The 20,208-nt window shown below is 39.1% G+C and overlaps 2 protein-coding genes across 3 annotated transcripts in view; one reads left to right on the forward strand and one right to left on the reverse strand.

The window, feature by feature from the left end:
- The window catches only part of ube3c (ubiquitin protein ligase E3C), a 43,800-nt gene extending 36,477 nt beyond the window's left edge, over positions 1-7,323 (reverse strand). For both annotated transcript variants that reach the window (XM_080418508.1, XM_080418507.1), the window contains exons 1-8: positions 7,228-7,323; positions 5,946-6,067; positions 5,719-5,772; positions 5,052-5,126; positions 4,664-4,798; positions 3,711-3,826; positions 3,421-3,578; positions 987-1,140 (exon numbers count right to left, since the gene is read on the reverse strand). In XM_080418508.1, the coding sequence (XP_080274634.1) occupies positions 987-1,140; positions 3,421-3,578; positions 3,711-3,826; positions 4,664-4,798; positions 5,052-5,126; positions 5,719-5,772; positions 5,946-6,011 (758 nt within the window). In that variant the 5' untranslated portion in view covers positions 6,012-6,067; positions 7,228-7,323. The remainder of the gene's footprint in view (positions 1-986; positions 1,141-3,420; positions 3,579-3,710; positions 3,827-4,663; positions 4,799-5,051; positions 5,127-5,718; positions 5,773-5,945; positions 6,068-7,227) is intronic.
- Positions 7,324-13,849: 6,526 nt separating this feature from the next.
- On the forward strand, positions 13,850-16,801 carry mnx1 (motor neuron and pancreas homeobox 1; the record flags this gene model as incomplete). The annotated part of the gene is made up of 3 exons (XM_080417788.1): positions 13,850-14,366; positions 15,464-15,624; positions 16,508-16,801. The coding sequence occupies 3 exons, from the start codon at positions 13,850-13,852 to the stop codon at positions 16,799-16,801; spliced, it is 972 nt and encodes a 323-aa protein (XP_080273914.1).
- Between the last annotated feature and the right edge of the window lie 3,407 nt (positions 16,802-20,208).

Here is a 20,208-nt window from a genome sequence, read left to right on the forward strand (position 1 = left end):
ATGTGAAAAGCTCAAATCAGTTCATAACAAAGAACAAAAAAAAACGTTTTTGACAGAGTGGGCTTGTTCCTGCAGTGTTGTCCCTGGTCCTTTCAGCTTTGCGAGTGTTCCAATATTTTCTCGTCAAACAGAGCTGCTTTGTGTGGCTCAGTCACACATCTGGTGGGCCCGGTCAGATAATTAGCTGTTACAGTCTGTGTGTACACAAGTTTCTCTCACTGCCACCCTGCTTTTCTTCAAAGAAGAAAAGGACTCCTCTTGTCGTTTGTCATTAAGACCGTCTCAAATTGAGGGCAAACAGTTGATATTCTGCACTCTGGCGAGTAAGCGAGTCTAAGGGCCTTTTATTGCATGTTGTAAATTGGTCGCTGAAGCAATTACTGCCTCAGTTGGCGTGATGGGTTTAGTGGATGATTTTAACAGTATACACCACAGACAAAGACATTCTTCTCCTGACTTCTTAATGTTCTCCTCCCGTCACAATCCCCAGGCAGTAACTTGGTAAGTGTTGATAAGTTTGAGTATATTATGAATAAATGCGCCCTCGTCCTCCTCATAACCCACTTACGGTATATGAAAGGACTTAATGTATTCTCAATGTCATCATCTAATCATCAGAGCTTCCCAGAATAAGAATCCTCATCCCGGACCGGGTGGTGCTGCTGCTGGCCAATAATTTGATGACCGGCAGCGGTTCCGGTAGGAGACACAAAGAGTCTCCTTTGTGTCTCCTACCGGTCCGCTGGTTATTGGCTTAGGAATGTGACAGAAACAAAGAAATATCCACGAATTCAACTTCAAGTCTCCATGACTGACTTATCGATAGAAGAAAAAAATTTGGGGGGGTGAACTATCCCTTTAAGGCTGATGCATTGGGTGGTCTTGTTTAGCTAAGTTAACCCATTTAGCGGCCTGCCTTGTTGTTCAGAAGTGTGCTAAACCACAACCATCCGGATTAAACACCTGTTTTCGTGTGAGTCCCGTACCTTGCGCCTGTTGTGCAGGAGGAGTAGGTAAAGTGCAGGGGTTTGAGGATGTGATCCAACAGTGTGCTTGCCATGGGGACAGAGGGAGCGTCAGTGTACTCCAGACTAGCAGGCAGCCTGTGGTTCACTAGAATGTACAGCGATCTGTAGTATCCTGAGGGAGAGAGAGAATGAGTGAGACAGAGAGAAAGAAAGAAACCAAGAGAATCAGAATGTAAGAGAGTGGGGGAATTCATATCAATATAAATGTTGTGAGAGACCATCTACTATGTCGCTTTGTTTTATATAGTACTGTATAAATTCTAAATTCACTTAAAAATGATCTCTTTCCACTGTTTACTGTGATGTCTACAGTGGAGAAATATTATAGGAAACCGAGATTACGTGCAACAGTAGTGTGAGATTTTGTGAAGTAATTTTTACTTGGAACAAGGTTGATTTCCTAAGCTTCTGCACCGCGAATGACGGCATCAACCTGTATGAATGAGTCATCAACCATATGAATATTTATGATGCTAGATATTCGTATTTCACATTTATGCCCCTGGTGTGTAACTGTAAAGGCTTTTAGCTGTGAAACTAGGACAGCTCTCTTTGCCTGTTTAATTAGCTCCCCGAATATCTGACTACATTAAAGCAGCAGTATGTAACTTTTGGTTTATGTATACAATTTAATTTTGTCCAATATGTATGGTAGAGTATGTTAATACAATATAAATTATACAATTGGGGTGGTTGTATTTTGTCTCCCTGCTCTTCTACTGAGACACGTGTCAAAGGTCATGTCTCACCTAGCCCCTACGGAACCTCTCCCTCCGCTAAGTAGCTCCGAGATGAGGTCCCTCGTTGGTTCCTGCCGTTTGCGGTCGACATTGTCGCACATTTTCCAGTTTTACATGTTTCTTACCCCTTTCTGCACATCGTATCCAAAAAGCAAAGCAATTGCGCCACTCTCTCAGATGTTTTAAGTTCTAGCGGAACATAACAGCTTCCAACGAGTTGAAGAAAGTATTTAATTTGCCTCGGTTTTCATCCGGTTACATGTTTTTAAGACATTGCACAAGAGTTGCGCCCGTTGAGATAACATTACTGATTACCCTACTGGTCAAATGTTGAATTGCATCTTCTAATGCAAAATATTATGGAACCGGATGAAAACCGATGCAAATTAACTACTTTCTTCAACACGTTGGAAGCTGTTATGTTCCGCTAGAACTTAAAACATCTGAGAGAGTGGCGCAATTGCTTTGCTTTTTGGATACGATGTGCAGAAAGGGGTAAGAAACATGTAAAACTGGAAAATGTGCGACAATGTCGACCGCAAACGGCAGGAACCAACGAGGGACCTCATCTCGGAGCTACTTAGCGGAGGGAGAGGTGCCGTAGGGGCTATGTCTCACCTAGACATGGGATCTGATGGTTTTTTGACCTGATGGTCAAGATTCAATTTATCCCCCGAGCAAGCAGGCAGGCTCTAGAGTCTATTAGCTCAATGGTAAAAATGTCAGCACTTATGCAGGAAACCAGCTTAAAATCAGGGGTAGAAGAGGAAAGTTACATAGTGCAGCTTAGGTTACAGTGACCAGATGTCCTAGTTTGGCCGAGATAGTCCCTGTTTCAAGCTGGGTGTCTAGAGTTCCGAAAGATATTTCCAAAAAATCAATTTTATCTACATTTATTACCAAATTGCTCCAGTTTTCACCACAAATAAATAATACTTGTTTTCAGCACTTAGACATTTATCGTGTTCTGTTATTTTGAAAGGCGCAGTCACTAGGTGTGTTAAGCACTAAAATAATTGTCCCGACATCCTGATGTAAACATGGTGTGCATAAATGTGCACATGCATCCCATCAACACGCATGAATTAAGGATCCCGGATTGGGTGTTCGAAAAGGAGACTTATATTCATCATTAGAATGCCTTCTGAGGTCAGGTCAGCATTTAATTAAATTGGTTCTCCCGAAAATAAGTCTTGAAAATATGGTCACCTTACCTTAGGTGCTTGTTTGACTCAAATGGCTGAAACCTTTACACGTCAGGCCCATATTTTCATAGCACCAAAAATATTAGTCAGATGTGATGTTTGTAGATTTAAGAATATTGTCATTTTGAAATGTCTAGAATCAAACAAATAATATTTGAGGGTAAGGAGCAATTCAATTCAACTGTCGCAGACATTGTTTAAACAGCAGTGGCACTGTGATAGGATTGATGTGGGTGTCGTTTGGTTTCCTTTTTTAATCTTGTGTTATTGCTTGATGTTCTCAAAGGGCCTTTCCATAATTTAGATGCTTACATTTTATTTTTTCACACACATGCACATGTTCTTTGATTGTGTGCACTGTGTAATGTGTTGCACTAAGTTTATTATTATTATTATCATTATTATTGTAAATGCATCACAATGACAATATAAAATAAACAAACTTACCTTTCTGGACCATTGAGTGCAAAATCTGCTCGATTAATGATGCTAAAGAGTTAGCGTCTAGAAGAATCGGAAGATAAGTTCTCTCTGACGAAAATATCTCCAGCATCCTCATGGGAACGGCAACATTCAAACTGTCATCATTAGAGTTCTGCAGAAGTCTGGGAGATCGAGAGAGGAACCAGTGCATTGACGCCAACTGCGGCTACTACAAATATTAAAACATTGGTTGGTTCATTCAACTGTACCTCTACCCAACAGGTTTAGCCAGTATCGATGCCAAAGTACTGTACCTGCAGCAGAAGCCCAAGACCCTCTTGATCTGAAACACACAAGTCTGCCTCTCTGGACCCGCCAACAGCTGCACAAACTGACTGTTGTGTTTCACCAGGTTCTGACACATCCATATCTACAACAGAAATGCCAATGGAAGAAAACATAAGCATCAAGCAAAGTCTACTCTTAACCTGCCTATTTTAGGTATGTCATTATACACAAATCCACGGAGCGTTGCCCTGTAGGTGGCGCCGCCATTGCTGCGGAGTCAGACTCGGTCAGCTGCTGCTACGGTTCTGTTCGTCTGTTGACATTACTCTTTACCTTCTTGGCTGTTGGAGCAGCCATAAACTACACAGGTTCGTCCCGATTTTCTGTATATATATATATTCAAGAAAATAGCCAATCTACATCCTTTTATGATAAAATGTAAAGGGCTTTTTTTGGGGGGGGTGAAAAGTATTTGTTTACATGCCTTTTTTTGTGATGTTTGGGTAATTTGGGATGTATACAAAGCTATTTCATGGTCGACTTGTATGTCGATTGTTTATGTTTATGTACAATAAATGCTTCTTAAATAGTTAAAGGTAGGGTAATTGATTTACTTTGGTTAAATAAGTGTTAAATAGCTCTATATTCTGATAGTACTCATTGCTATAGAGTGTTTGTTCAGTAAAAGGAGTCTCCCATGTCTCTCCAGCTCTTTATTAAACAGAAAATGCATTTTCAATGCTCTCTCCTGATTGGCTTAAATGTTGTCACCTACCTGAAAGTGTACTATATTCTGTTTACTAAAGAGCTGGAGAGACCCCTGTGACCGAACAAACGCTCTGTAGCAATGATTACTATCAGAATATACCGTAGTACTTTAACCTTTTTAACAAAAATAAATATTTTACCAAAACATATCCATACCCTACCTTTAAATCTGTTGACATAGATTTCATTGAAGAGCACATAATTCACTCACCAATCGATGTGAATCCACACATTGTCTGTAGAAAAAAATGAGTTGTCTTGTTAGGAGAGTTAGACTTCCACTGTCCACACCCCTCGACTGTGTCTGGCTGACACCCTCATCAAACTTGGTCCTCTGAATGGCATACTGGGGGAAAAAATGCCAGAGGTCACACACACAGAGAGAGAGAGAGAATGCTTTTCTTTAGGTTGTGTAGATTGTTTACAGTGAAAACGTAACTACCACAAGGTGTATTAGGAGATATGTGTATCTGTATGGGTGTGTTTAGCCAAGACAGATGGTGATAGATCAATAAAGTGAATGGAAAGTGATGAGGACATGATGTGATCGTGAAACTGAAACAAGGCCTTTGAGAAGTTGCATATGGCTGGAGACTTACTTGCCGCTTGCGATCCTGATACCCACGTATGTAGGACTGAATGATAATGGCATTCTTCAGTCTTCTCCTTTCATCCTGACAGTAGCAGAATGATACTTGTTAAAGAAGAACACCCACTCGCAGAACTAAATAATTTAACATTATGTACTGGGCCAATGTCATCTGATTTTGGACAACATGACTTCTGCATAGGGCGGGGATCCGGAACCGGGGGAACTGGATCCAATATTGAGAAACTGGAATCGGTTCCATCATCACGTTTGGAACTGGTTTGTCACACTGTCAGAGCTGGTATGTGAACTTCAGGTCTGCTATATAATTACAATACCGGTGGTTCTCAAACTTTGTAATTTCAAGGATGACCATAACACTCCGAGTGTGTACAAATGGAACCAAATGGTATCGGAATCGTTAATCGTACAGTTAAGAGGGAATCGTTAAGGAACTGGAATCATTCAAATCCTAAAAGGATCCCAACCCTACTTCTGTATGCATATAGAGCATATTTTATACACCTATTACACATTTCATGAACCGCATTCTTCAGCCTTATTAGTATGGACAATATTACTAGATGGTTCAATCAACAATTGAGCCACTAATTGAATGAACTAGTAGTTTTGCACATGTTGTGCTAACTAACATACTACTACACAGACTTTAATACCTCTCTTTTTCTTCTTTCTTCTTGAGTGCGGTGCAACAAAGATGCTTTTTCCTCCTGGAAAACAAAACATGAAATCTTCATACAACAGACACACTCTGACAGTATATGAATTAACACATAAGTCAGTTCTCTATGTATTCCAGACTATGTCTATTATGTTGATTGATTATTGCCATCTTGAAAGTAAAGTTCACCTTTCTCATCACCAAATCAAACAAGTGTGTTACCTTTCTACTTGCTCCTCCAAGTGACACATTGGGTCTCGTTTTGAAATCTCCTTCAAAGCTGAACATTGTTACAATATTTCCATTGACTGACAACAACTTTATTCAGAAGTTGTCGCTGCTATCTGCATTTAAAAAAGAAAGAAAGAAAACATATTCAAGTATGAGTCTCCTCCTTGTTTCTGTGCTTACAGTCTCTAGATCAGGGGTCTTCAACAGGGGGTCTGGGACCCCTAGAGGGTCCTCAGAATTACTACAGGGGGTCTGCCAAATATTTGTGTGAAACTACTTCTTTTTTTACATTAACCACTTGAATGCTAGCATTCTGATTCTGAGGATAACTTTAGCCAAAAATAGCTTATATCTACAAGCTCACAACGCCTCGCTGTGAGCTTGTAGATCAGCTATATTTGGCAAAGAGGTTTGGTGTAGAGGGAAATAAAAGAGCAGAATATGGAGGGAAAGGTCAAGTTTACTAAGTATTGACAGTTTAAGTGGTTAAATGTCTGAAAATGCACATTAACATGAATCCAACATACACTGATGACAGGGCTGTCAAACAAGTCTATGAAGCTATCTATGAAATCTATGAAAAAGTTTAATCTGCAACACAATTATAAACAATGTAGTGGGGGGGGTCCTTGCTTCATCTCTCTCTCAGTTAGGGGGTCCTTGGGCTGAAAAACGTTGAAGACTTCTGCTCTAGCCTCTAGATCATATTCCCAGGCAATCACACATGAACACACAGTAAACCAGAGCGTTAAGTAATAGCATGTCACTATCCATGATTGTCGGGTCGCCGTTTAACCACAAAGTGCGAAGCTTGGAAAAGCAAAGGCAAACCCATGGCAAACTAATATAAACTGGACGTTATGAAACCAAAGTTAGCTTGGCTAACGACAACAGCTAGCTCGCTATGTGTGTGTGTAGTCGGCTAATAATGACTCAGCAGCAGCTGTCAGCCTGTGTAAACGCCACTACCAGATTACATCTGATCAATGTGATCAGGTGTCGATCCTCCAGCCTCCGGAGGATCGACCGGAGGACCGGCGCCTTGTCGTCCTGTATGTCGGTCAGTGTGTACATGAACATGATTTTGTTGACATTAGCATATTAGCTAGCTGGCTAGCAGCTATAGCATTGAGCAATGCTAACTTATCATCACGGGGGGATTCCTTTTTCTACCCGCAATGAATGCCCTTCTTTGACATTTCTCCCTGTTTCCCTGATACACAATTGAGATGAACATGTAAATAATCTATAAGTTGTTTTGTTTGTTTTTTACCTTTGAATACTGAATAAGGAGGGAAGAACACAACTCTACTAGAATTGTCTGGATCTTCTTTTTCCTCTTCTCTCTCTCTCTCTAAATCAATCATCAACACAACACAACAGAGGGACCAGGAACATCTATTACCTATATCCGCTTCCGGTAAGGCAAGGAAGCGGATTGGACAAAAGTGACGTCAATAACAGTGTGGTTCCCTCCCTCCTCTCCAAGCCTCCTGTGTGCTTGTGTGTCTGTGGTTAGTGTTGCCATGTCGGCTTATCATAAGCGACTTTGGGCTTCTTTTTCTGTAATGTTGCTTGTAAAAATTGGTGGTTGCAGTTTTTTGGGCTTGCTTCTAAAGTGCTTAATTTAATTATTATTAATTATTATTTAAACCGCCTGGGTTTAAAGTGTTTAAAGTGCTTATGTGGTTGCTTCTTTTGGGCTTGTTTTCCCAGACCTGGTTGCTTATTTCTCTCACAAAATATGGCAACACTGACTGGACAGCTCCCAGTGCAGTGGGGGACTTCAGTATGAATGAATGGAGCAGGGCGTTGTTCATACCCTGGTTATAACAATACATACAACATGTTTTCTGCGTGTGTGTCTGTTTTGCAGCCAGTGATTGCAGCTCTTCCATGTACAAAAACGTCTCCTTCAAGTACCAACTTACCAAATTGGTACAACATTTTGTTCTCTTAAAAAATGTTCGTGTTGTAGCCTAAACTTTATGAAACAACCAACTGCAACAACAATCATAATAATGAATGAGTACATAAATACATATGGGTGCACTTACTAAGGATGCAATAAGGCAGCAGCAATTTAAAATGGACACTGTATTTAAAATTATCATTCCAGTTATCATAGTGTATGAGATTAGATAGTAGATTTTGTAACAGGTTTTTTTTGTATCAATGTAACAGTATTTATTATGATAAAATATAATAAATGACATTATTGCCTCACCGGAAGCTCTCAGCATGTGTTAACCCAAGCAGTGCAAATGATCAGAGATGCGTGTGATAATTAAAACAAATGAATTGTCTCTCCCAAAAACTGGACACTGCAATTATAATTAAATGGCCTCCTCCTCCTCCTGTGCCATATGCTTGTACAAATGTAAACCAATGCATGAGGAATCATTTACATATGTGACCACTATTGTATTTTAAGATTTATTACAGATGAAAGTAACCAGTATATTTTGTGCAATTAGCTAAGAGGAGCCCAGCTTTAGCCATGATGCTGCTTGTATCAAATTAGCTTCAACAACAACTCATACCTTTTTTCTGCCTAGCTCCTAATATACCTCACATTAATTCTAAATATATTGGGATTGCTATATTGGCCAATTTGTACCAGTGGACACATAGCTGGCTTATATTTTTTTATAGGCTACCCGTTAGTAGGCTACTTTCCATTCTCAAATGCTGTGACATATTTCTGTCCCGTACAACAATGGTTCTCAACCTTTTCAGGCCACGACCCCCCAAAATAATCACATTTGAACTGAGGACCCCCCCCCCCCCACCCTGACAAGCACTTGGGATTGTAGGCATTACATTTTGACCAGTTTTTATAGTATAGTTTGTTGATTACTTTTGATGCAGTCTTTTTTCTTTTAATTCTTAGAAAGGTCTTAAAATTCCTTAAATTGTCACTTTATCCCCCTGGGGGCCCCGACCCACAGGTTGAGATCCACTGCCTTACAACTATTGCATTCATGCTATTCAATTAACTGCTGGTGTTGATTAAGGACTAAATATACGCCCTCCAGTTTGCATGCTGTCAAAGTGGAAATTAGTGTAGCCCATGTCTTGCCATTTTTAAATTTGACAAGTAGGTCAATAACTACAGGCAACTATTTGTTTGACACAATACCCTATAAATAGCCTATTGATATAGGCACTGCAAACCGAGCAATTCTGGGGGCTCTGCAGGGATATGAATAGAAAACATAGCCTATATGGGGACTTATAGTTTCAGCTATATAATGAAAGTCAACAAGAGCCTATAGGCCAAGATAATTGATATCATATTACAAAATGTTTTTTTTTTTTAAACAAGCTTGAAGTGGAAGTGATAGCGTGAAATGTTTGAAATAAGCTGAAAAAGCTCAAAATATAAATAAATACAAGTATTTCCTTTTTTATAATATATATATAAGCTCACTTTCATATTGTGGTTTCATTCATTTATCCATGATAAATGACCAAATAATATAAAATGAGTATAAAATTTCAACATAATGATGATGACAAAGGAGATTGCTGTTCAAAGAAATGTAAAACTGTAAGTTATAAGTTATAGCCTGCACTTTCCCCAACAAATGTGTTATTATACGATATACAACAATATAATATTGTAAAGAAACGCAAAGCATTGCATTGTCTATCAAATAATAACCAATATTAATAACAGCCGTCTCCTCTGATAAGGCAACTCTTTGATTTGCATGAACAAATACAGGCTTATAGAGGCTGTGGAAACATGAGCAAGACGTAATACTGCAAATGGTTTCATCAATAAGTGACTGATTGGACCAATATATAATAGACCATAGTCTACGCTTATTAAATTGAAGGGCTCACCGGTTAACAGTGGCAAGTAACTTAATACATTTACTGAAGAAGTACATACAATGTTGAGGTATTTTTTACTTTAGGAGTACTTCCAATTTTCAGTATAGGCCTACTTTTACTTCTATTCCACTACATCTCAGAGGCAAATATTATACTTTTAATCCACTACAATTATTTTAAAACTTTAGTTACTAGTTACTTTGTAGATTTGGATTATTATCACAAAACATACACTAACCACTTCAGCCCTATACATTTCGGCCATTTGAAAATAGCCGATCTACAAGCTCACAATGCTTCACCATGCCACGCATTGTGAGCTTTGCTATTTTCCAAAATACTTTTTATACATTTGAAAACTTGTGAAATGGGTCATTCTGCATAATGAGTATAGGTCTACTTTCTACTTCTGTTAGTTTAAGTACATTTTAATACCACAATAACAATTTTACTTAAGTAAAAAATGTGAGTAGCCTGCTTTTTCCATTATACTGGCTTTTATGCTCAACTGTTTTTTCTTTCAGAAATTGGGCGGCCTCGGCAATAACTCTTTCAGCAGATTAAATGAAATGATTATGAGCCACAAATGTTTTTAAAAACATTTCACGGCAGCGGGCATTATATATGTGCCAGTTTAATTGAATGTATTTATTGCAATAAAAGAGACAGTGCGGGTCCCTTTAAATTGCCTTTTCATAATGAACACATTTACCGGGGGGTAATTAATATATAAACTATCCCGATTTGTCACTTTGATTTGTATTTTAGTTAATTGTGAACGTAATTACGGAGCAAATTAACAGCTTTCAGGAAAGACCGAGGTTTTTAGGGTCCGTTTCCATCTATACGGGGCCGTATTAATTTTCTCTCCCCCTAGATGTGATGAAAAGGAGCCATAAATCTAGGTGATTGGTGCAGGCCAATACTAAATGGCTCCATATTTCAACTGGTGCTTTAATAGAAATATTCATGCGGCCCCAGCCCTTAATGAAATTAAACCAGTAAGAAGGGACAAAGCAGGCGTGTGAGATGCACGATCAAAACCTGCTATAGCCAAGCACATTTTTTAGGCCCGGAAGGTATTTTTTATCATGTAAAAAAGCAAAGCTAATACATTTTGTATTTCATGAGGCAACTGTAACAGGATAGGTGGGCACTATAGGGACATCTGGGCACCTCGGTGCTAAATTGGCTTTTTTTTTTATTTTTTATTTTTTTAAGATATTTGTAAAATGTTTTTAAGTGAAGTAAAGGACATGATTAGAACATGCTTAAACATTCAACAATTAAGGTCTAATATTTCTACAATTGCTACAAATTGCTACAAAACCTGTATATCCAGTCATTTTGGGAACTTGAAGGATACAATTAAGTCTGATGGTCTGGTCAGGTATATGTAAACCTGCATGTTCACATGCATACTTTTAAGACCATTTTTCAAATATTTTATTTTTTAACATTTTGTACAAAATGACAATTTTACATCGAGGTGCCCAGATGTCCCTAGTGCCCACCTCCGTTTCACTTTCAGTATAGCTTATATGGCTGTTTCCCCTTTCCTGGTCTATAGCATGATTTTAACATATAGCTCCTGTGTCTTTATGTTTTGTTTCATTATTTGTGTGTGTGTGTGTGTGTGTGTGTGTGTGTGTGTGTGTGTGTGTGTGTGTGTGTGTGTGTGTGTGTGTGTGTGTGTGTGTGTGTGTGTGTGTGTGTGTGCGTGTGTGTGTGTGTGTGTGTGTGTGTGTGTGTGTGTGTGTGTGTGTGTGTGTGTGTGTGTGTGTGCCTGCATGCGTGTGCATGCGTGCGTGCGTGCGTGTGTGTGTGTGTGTGTGTGTGTGTGTGTGTGTGTGTGTGTGTGTGTGTGTGTGTGTGTGTGTGTGTGTGTGTGTGTGTGTGTGTGTGTGTGCGCGTGCGTGTGCTTGTGCGTTTTGGGGGGCGAGGGGGTTGGTCTGCGAGAGAGAGCCTCCATGATTAGCTCCCATCTCGCACACATCAATCTCTTGGTTATCATTCCGTAATCGGTCATGATCATCAAGGTTTTCCAATTAAACGGTGATCCTTTACTTCCAACTATACCCGCTGACTTGTTGATTTCCCCCGAGCAAATAAACTGTCCGTCCACTCCGGTTAGCTGATGAATTGACAAAAAACTAATCAGCTTTATTGGTAGACAGGTTAAGGGCAACGGGGTGTCAATAATTCTCATTTTGACCCCCCTCTTCCATTAACTTTAAGTGGCTTATTAGGCCGAAGCCACCCCCGAGTCACAGCTCTATTAGGGCTACATCTTTTTCTTCATCACACTCAGCGCTTTTCAATTACAGACATTTTGTCGTGGTTTAGTTCAGTGGTTCTCAACCTGTGGGTCGGGACCCCCAGGGGGACCCCCTCATGATTTTGTGGGGGTCCCCGTGATGACAGTGACTTTTAAGAGCTTTTTAATACCTAAAAACTGGTCAAACATTGGCCAAATTGTCAAATAATAATAAGAAAGAGGCAAACATTGTGAAAAGAGCCGATCTACAAGCTCACAACGATCTGTGGAACCGAGTCAAAATGTAATGCCTCAACTCCTACATCAAAAGTGCTTATCAGGATGGGGGTCCTCAGTTCAAATATGATTATGTTGGGGGGTCACGGCCTGAAAAGGTTGAGAACCACTGGTTTAGTTGTCCTCCTTTGCTTGGCAATGAATTCTAAAGTGGCTTGTAAGTGCAGAAAATGTATATTGAGCGTATAGGCCTGTACTTGCCTCACAGGCTGTTGTTGCATTTCATTGAATTAAAAATATTTTTTCTAAGTTCCCAATACAATTTCAAATGTGAACGGCTGAACGCTATAACTCATAATTCTATGCACAATATTTTTCAACTATGGCTATGCATCAACACTAACATGTCTCGAAGCTGAAAAGAGCTCGTTTAGAGTTGATTTGTTGATAACAGAGTTGCAGTTATTACTCTTGATTGATCTACCACTTGATTTGGAGAAAGGTGACAGAAGGTGCTTTTAGTGAAATTTCCCTGTTGGCCTGTATGCTGAGGTCATACAGATGTTCATTCATTTCGGTGGCCTTCTTTTTTCTCCCAACAACATACACACGTGGTTATTTTGTAATAGATTATTTGTCATGTAAATTAAATTAACAATGCTAATAAACCATTTCGTATAGAGTGTTATGGTTAAGCACGTGCCTTCCTGTGAATTGTGGTCCTGTGAATACACATAGGACCACAATGGAAACAAGTCCCTATAGGGCTTTTTGCGTTATCCTTTTAACAATCATTGTAAAATCGTACCTCTGTACATTTGCAAACTGTTAATAAAGTGTTCAATCAATCAATCAATCAAACCCTTCTTCCTATATATATATATATATATATATATATATATATATATATATATAGGAATATATATATATATATATATATATATATATATATATATATATATATATATATATATATATATATATATATATATATGCCTATCACGACTTTCTGCATTTGTGCATAGCTGTAGCCATCACATTTTCACTTATTCGGTTAGTTATTCACTTTCCAATATTCACTCGAGCAAAGCAGCCTATAATTGTTTTCAGATTTTCATTCTCTAAAGTTGAACAACATTATTACTTAAACCTGCCCTTACAATCTCGGCCAGATGGGTCGGAGCGCAGCAGCAGTAAAGTCCTATAAAACACGTCCAATGGGACAGCCCCCTGTCACACGGTGCACCAATCGCCTTCATCGAATAAGGATTAAGTGTCACGTTGAGTCCTCCGCTCACACTTCTGCCGAGACCATAACTTTTGAGAGGTGGAAAGGCAACATTCCCTCTCTGCGTTTAGAGACACGATATAGCGAAGCTGCAAACTAAAGGGACACTGACTCGGCCAAATGGAGAAATCCCAAAACTAAGAAAGACTAAAGAAAGAAACGAAGGAAGACTAAACAACTAACAACTAAGAAACAACTAGAAACAACTAAGAAAACAACCAAGAAAACAACTAAGAAAGACTAAAAGAAAGGGACACTGACTCGGCTCAAATGGAGAAATCCAAAAACTTTCGCATCGACGCGCTCCTAGCCGTCGATCACACGCCCAAGGTGCAGACGTCCCCGCTGGCGCTGGTGACCTCTCTGTCCTCCTCCTCCATCTCGTCCTCCGGAGGAAGTATCACCACCGCCTCGGAGCTGAACGCCAGCAGCGCCGACTCTCTGCGCACCGAGACGCCGTCTCCTCCGCCGAGGATCTCCTCCTCCTGCGGTCTGATTCCTAAACCGGGCTATTTGACCAGTCATCCCCACAGCATGGTTGGATTACACCCGCAGAGCACCGCCGGGATCCCCCCGCAGGCTCTCTACGGCCACCCGATGTACACGTACTCGGCGGCGGCCCTGGCACAGCATCACCCGGCCCTGTCCTATGGCTACCCGCACGGCTCCCATCATCACCATCATCCCAGCGATTCCCTCAAGCTCACGGCGAGCACCTTCCAGCTTGACCACTGGCTGCGGGTCTCCACGGCTGGGATGATGCTGCCCAAAATGTCCGATTTTAGCTGTGAGTTCTGTGAGTTATTATCTTTGTTGTTGCTTGATCTAGACCATTACTGCATCAAAACCAACAAACTATAGTAGGCCAATAAAATTGTCAAATAATACAAGAAAGAGGCAAAAATTGTGAAAATAGCCGATCTACAAGCTCAAGATGTGAGCTTGTAGATCGGCTATTTTCACACTATTTATCTGTGGAACCGAGTCAAATTAAATGTAATGCTAATGCCTCAACTCCTACAATTCCAAGTGCTTGTCAGGGTGGGGGGGTCCCCAGTTCAAATGATTATTTTGGGGGGTCGTGGCCTGAAAAGGTTGAAAACCACTGCCCTAATCACCTGGAAAATAGGTCAATAGGGCTGGATGGATGGATGCTGTGGTGTCACAAACGAGCAATAATGCTGCAAGGTTACAGATAATAGTGATATTATGTGAGACAGTTTTTTTTATGTATTAGGCTATTTTTATTTAGAGGTCTATACATTCAAAAGTAACTCGTTATCTGGTGCTGACCTAAGTAGGCTATATTTGTGATGTGTGCCAGTATTGGTGAATGAAAAGGCTTTGGGTGTTTTTTTTTCTTTCTGAAAGGAACTAAAATGGACAGATAATGGACAGTGGGAAACTGACAGAGGAGTGTGAAACCCACAGGCGACACACTATTTGCTCACCAGTATACTGCCTTTTTTGTTTCTGTTCGTTTTAACAGATTTGTTCCAAATGAAGTGGCAAATAGCACTCACTGGACATGTGTGTACAAGGCAGTGAGACTGTGTTGGTGTGTACACGGTCTTTAGGCAGCTACTAATTTTCTAAAGCATTTAACAACAACAAAAAATGTGCTTTCTGATTCCAAAAACAATGTGTTGCTACATCGCAAAACCATTTCTAATGATGATTTATTTAGCACAATGTAAAAACAATACAAAAAAACCCCAACAGTACACAAAAAAATTAAATAAAAATGCCAGGAGGAGGCAAGAAGCCCAAAGGTCTTATACGAGGCCTCTAACACAATTAAAATATGAATAGAACATGATTTGTATGATGACACCTTGCTTTGCGAATTAGGAATTGATGATTTTTATTTTGTATTTTTTTCAGCTCAGGCCCAGTCCAACCTACTGGGGAAGTGCAGAAGACCCAGAACAGCCTTCACCAGCCAGCAGCTGCTGGAACTGGAGCATCAGTTCAAGCTGAACAAGTATCTGTCTCGACCAAAGCGCTTTGAAGTGGCTACGTCTCTAATGCTGACAGAAACACAGGTATAGGCTTCATCCTTTTTCACTAGTAGGCTAATTATCATTATTATTATTGTTGAAAATGACATAGCCTGTAATAAAGGTTTCGTTGGTGCTTATTACGGCTGTAGCCTACACCACTGTTTCCCAAACAGTGGGTCGGGACCCATTTGTGGGTCATGGATCCATTTTCGTGGGTCACGAGTAAATATCACCCCTTTTTCTTTCCAAAATATTTTCAAAAAATAAAATACAAAATATTCAGAGTTGTTCATATACATTTAAAAGAAATTCAAAAATATGTAAATACAATTTAAACAATTAAAACCAATTCCACAAATTTTACTTTTAAGCGAAAGTGAAAATAGCCGATCTACAACTTGTTGTGAGCTTGTAGATCTGCTATTTTCACTAGTTTGGGTCCAGGGGGAAAAGTTTGGGAACCACCGGCCTACATTCATTCGTCAGGCAATCTTACAAAATGACCTTTACGCACGGCATGCAGGTTACGCATAACCTTTTGGCCACATGTGTCACCCGTTTGAGCGTGAATTCGTCCTTGTATACCCACTTTATTTTCAGGTGGCATTGTGAGCTTGTAGATCTGCTATTTTAAAAATATTTTAATAAATTGTATAGGCTACACTTGAAAACTTGTGAAATGGGACATTCTGCATAATGAGGCCTACTTTCTACTTTTGGTAGGCCTACTTTAAGTAGGGTATATTTTGATGCCAATACTTTTGTAGCAATTCGTTTACTCAAGAAAAATTTGAATGTCCAGACTTTTACTTGTAACAGAGTATTTCTGTACATTGCAGTATTGATACTTTTACTTAAGTAAAACATGTGAGTATACTTTTTCCACCACACTGAATGATGACTGTCAACTTGGTTCTTTTCGCAGGTTAAAATCTGGTTCCAGAACAGACGCATGAAGTGGAAGAGAAGCAAGAAGGCCAAAGAGCAGGCCGCCCAGGACGCCGAGAACAAGAAGAACAACAAGGGTCAAGATAAATCTGACGGACTTGAATCATCGACGGATTATAATAGTAAAACGGACTCGAAAAACGGCAGAATAAGAGACTTCAGGGACAGCGACGACGACGAAGGCGACAACTTCTTGTACAACTCGTCGGACTGCTCGTCGGACGACGAGAGGAATCACCACACGAGCAGCAATATAAGCCCACAACCTTGAGACCCATGAGGGGATTATTAAGGCATTAAAAAGGGACATTCTCCATTAAAAAGGTGACTGTGTGGGGGATTGTCCCCCAAGTTGCAGCTGCATGTAAACCCAACCTCTAATCACCTACCTGGATTTTTGTATTTAAAAAAAAGGATTAAAAAAAAAATATATATAGGTCAATAGAGCTGGATGGATGCTGTGTGATCCTGATGTCATAAACGGAAGAGTGGGCAGTCTGGGCTGCTGGGCACTAAGGAAGTGTGGACACCTCGATGTAAAATCCATTTGGTCCAAAATGTAAATATATATATATATATATATTTGGAAAATGGTCTTCAGTAATATAAAGCAGGCTACACATGATTAGAACATGATTGGACATTTGACATTTAAGAAATTTTAAGGTCTAATATATCTACAATTGCTACAAAACGTGTAAATCCACTAATCTTTGGACTGACAATGATGTACTGTGCATGTTCAAATCAATTCATGCCTATACTTTACATTACTAAAAAACATTTTTCAATATATATACATATTTACATTTTCTCAAAATAGAAAATTTTACATCGAGGTAGGAGGTGCACTTTTCCTTATAGTGCCCACTCTTCTTGTATCCTCATCAACGAGCAATAATTCTGGGAGGAAGTTTTATTTATCGAGCATTATTTGGCAGTATATCTGTGACCTTGCATGGTTTATGTGCAAAATACTGTAACCTGGCTCAGGACACTGCAACCCTACTACTACTACACACTGTGATATGTGTCATCAACAATATTTTAAGTAGCCTAGCCTATATGACCATAATATCCACTATAAATAGACCTCTGCTGCATTTGTCGTATATTATGTTGGACTCTTATGTGGTGTTATATTTAGTATTTGTGTCATAATATGCAGGAAAAAAATGTTATGTTTATTTTTATATACTGTATTTATAAATGGTTATACCGATTGCATGCTAAATTATTGTTTAGCGTCTCTATTGGTGCAGACAATGTGAAATAAATTTGTTTTCTATTACACAATGCTATTACATTTTTATTGACATTTGACGTGCATATCTCGCTTGATCGCAAGGTCCACCTCGAACTTGTAACAGGAAATAGAAAATAGCTTTTCCAGTTCGCTGCGACGTGCTGTTTTTCTCCTTGCTCTGACAGCTCGGATCCAGTGTTGCCATATATTGTGAGAGAAATAAGCAACCAGGTCTAGGAAAACAAGCCAAAAGAAGCAACTATAGGCCACAAGAGCACTTTTAGACCTTAGAGGTGCAGCCCTCACATCTAGTAGCTTGGCTTGGCCCTCACATCTAGTAGCATAGAATATAGGCTATATATACTATTATTATGGGTCTAGGATTTAAAATATATGTGCTGGCTGTCTGTCTATAGCCTGGCTCCGAGTCTGTCCCCCATCCATCTGACTGAGGTATCTCCATGAAGAGGTGCCTTCTCTACATTGATTCACATCACATCTTCACCTGTGGTTTTTGTTCTCCTTTATAGTCCATTAGGATAATATAATTTGAATTTCTAAATAATAAAATAATCACAATGTAAATGTAATGTGTATGGTGCATAAGGGTGTGTCATTAATGTTGCCCTGCCCATATTGCGTATAGCCATACTCACGTTTAATGTAGCCTACGAATGGATCAGATATTGTTGTGTTGCCATATACATTTCTCAATAAGCTGAATATTTACAAGTTTCAAAAGAAACTCATTCTCTACTACTCATTCCTACATACTCACACTTAGCGTTTGTATTAGTTATAGGATACAATAATTAGGATATGCATCGGAGCCGATCTACAAGCTCGGTTTTACCGAAGTAGCTTGTAGATCTGCTATTTTTAAAAACTCTTGCAATGAAATGTGGAATATTTGGAATATTTTTTTAAACAACACAAATGCTCCCTGGCACAAAACATTTTCATGAAAATATTTGAGAACCACTGGTTTAAATAATTTAAAAAAAATGGAAGTAAGCAACTTCATTTTAGAAACTAGCCCAAAAAAACCACAACCGCAACCACAAATATGTACAAGCAACTTAACAGAAGAATAAGCCCAAAGTTGCTTATAATAAGCCGACGTGGCAACACTGCTCGGGTCATGGGAATTACTGTTAATAGCGCTGTCGTCGGATCTGTGCAAACGTGCAGTGAGAGCAAACACAAGTCGGCAGTCAGTCACTCAGACGAGAGAAACATTTCACACCAGTGTAGCAATGGGCTGGTATTAATAAACCATTGAAACGGGCCGTTAATCAACCACTTGTCTATACAAGCACCTTTTCAGGATTAAAACCAGTTGCTATATAGATAGGCTAAATACGAGTTATTTATTGTATGTTTTTAGTTATTTTATGCAATAACCTTTCTACCACAAGTGTCAATCTTGCATAAAGGCAGAGAAGGCAGAGCACCACACCAGTTGTCATTGCAGTGCTGATAATGAGCAATAATTATCTCGTATTTTGTTTGTTATTGCCATTTATGTTTATCTAATTTACAATTCACTATGCAGCCATATATATATATATATATATATATATATATACAGTGGTGGAAAAAGTACTCACATTTTTTACTTAAGTAAAAGTACAAAAGTATTGGTATCAAAATATACTTAAAGTACAAAAGTATAAAGTACTCATTAATTTACGTTAATGTATGTTTTGTAATAATAATCTAAATCTACAAAGTAACTAGTAACTAAAGTTTTCATATAATTGTAGTGGAGTAAAAGTACAATATTTGACTCTGTAGATGTAATGGAGTAGAAGTAAAAGTATTGAAAATTGGAAATACTTTACACCCCTGTATATATATATATATATATATATATATATATATATATATATATATTTTTTTTAAATCCACTGTCTAATGACAGGACTCATGAGCAGCAGATTTGAAAACAAAGGGCCAGACCCGTTTTACCGAAGTATAGGCCCCGAAAACAAAAACAAAGCTTTAATGCAAAGACATTATGTGCCTCAATCACTTAGCTAACTTCCCACAGTAATCAACATGGACTGATTAACCTATAGGGTACATGTCATTAGAAAAGATAATTAGGCTGCTCACAGTGCTCAGGGACCCTAGTCCTTGTTTATCTTGCTGTTTGTTTAAGCTTACACTCTAAGTTCACCCGAGGGTCAAGCCCAACCAGTCCAGGTAACATTGATGTCACCTCACCTGCATGTCTCACATACTACAGACAAAAGCCAGAGTATATGGACTTCTCAGTAACGTGATTGTGATCTCTCTATCTCAAAGTTCTCCATTCTCTTTTTGTTAGTGTATCCCTCCCGCTTTTATGCGAGAACTTCTCGGGAACTCAGATTAGTGTATTATAACAGCAGTGAAAGCATTTGATCACACGCTTACTACATGCTAAC

Source organism: Gymnoscopelus braueri, assembly GCF_963280865.1.
Source record: "Gymnoscopelus braueri genome assembly, chromosome: 21".
In the NCBI taxonomy this organism is placed as follows: Eukaryota; Metazoa; Chordata; class Actinopteri; order Myctophiformes; family Myctophidae; genus Gymnoscopelus; species Gymnoscopelus braueri.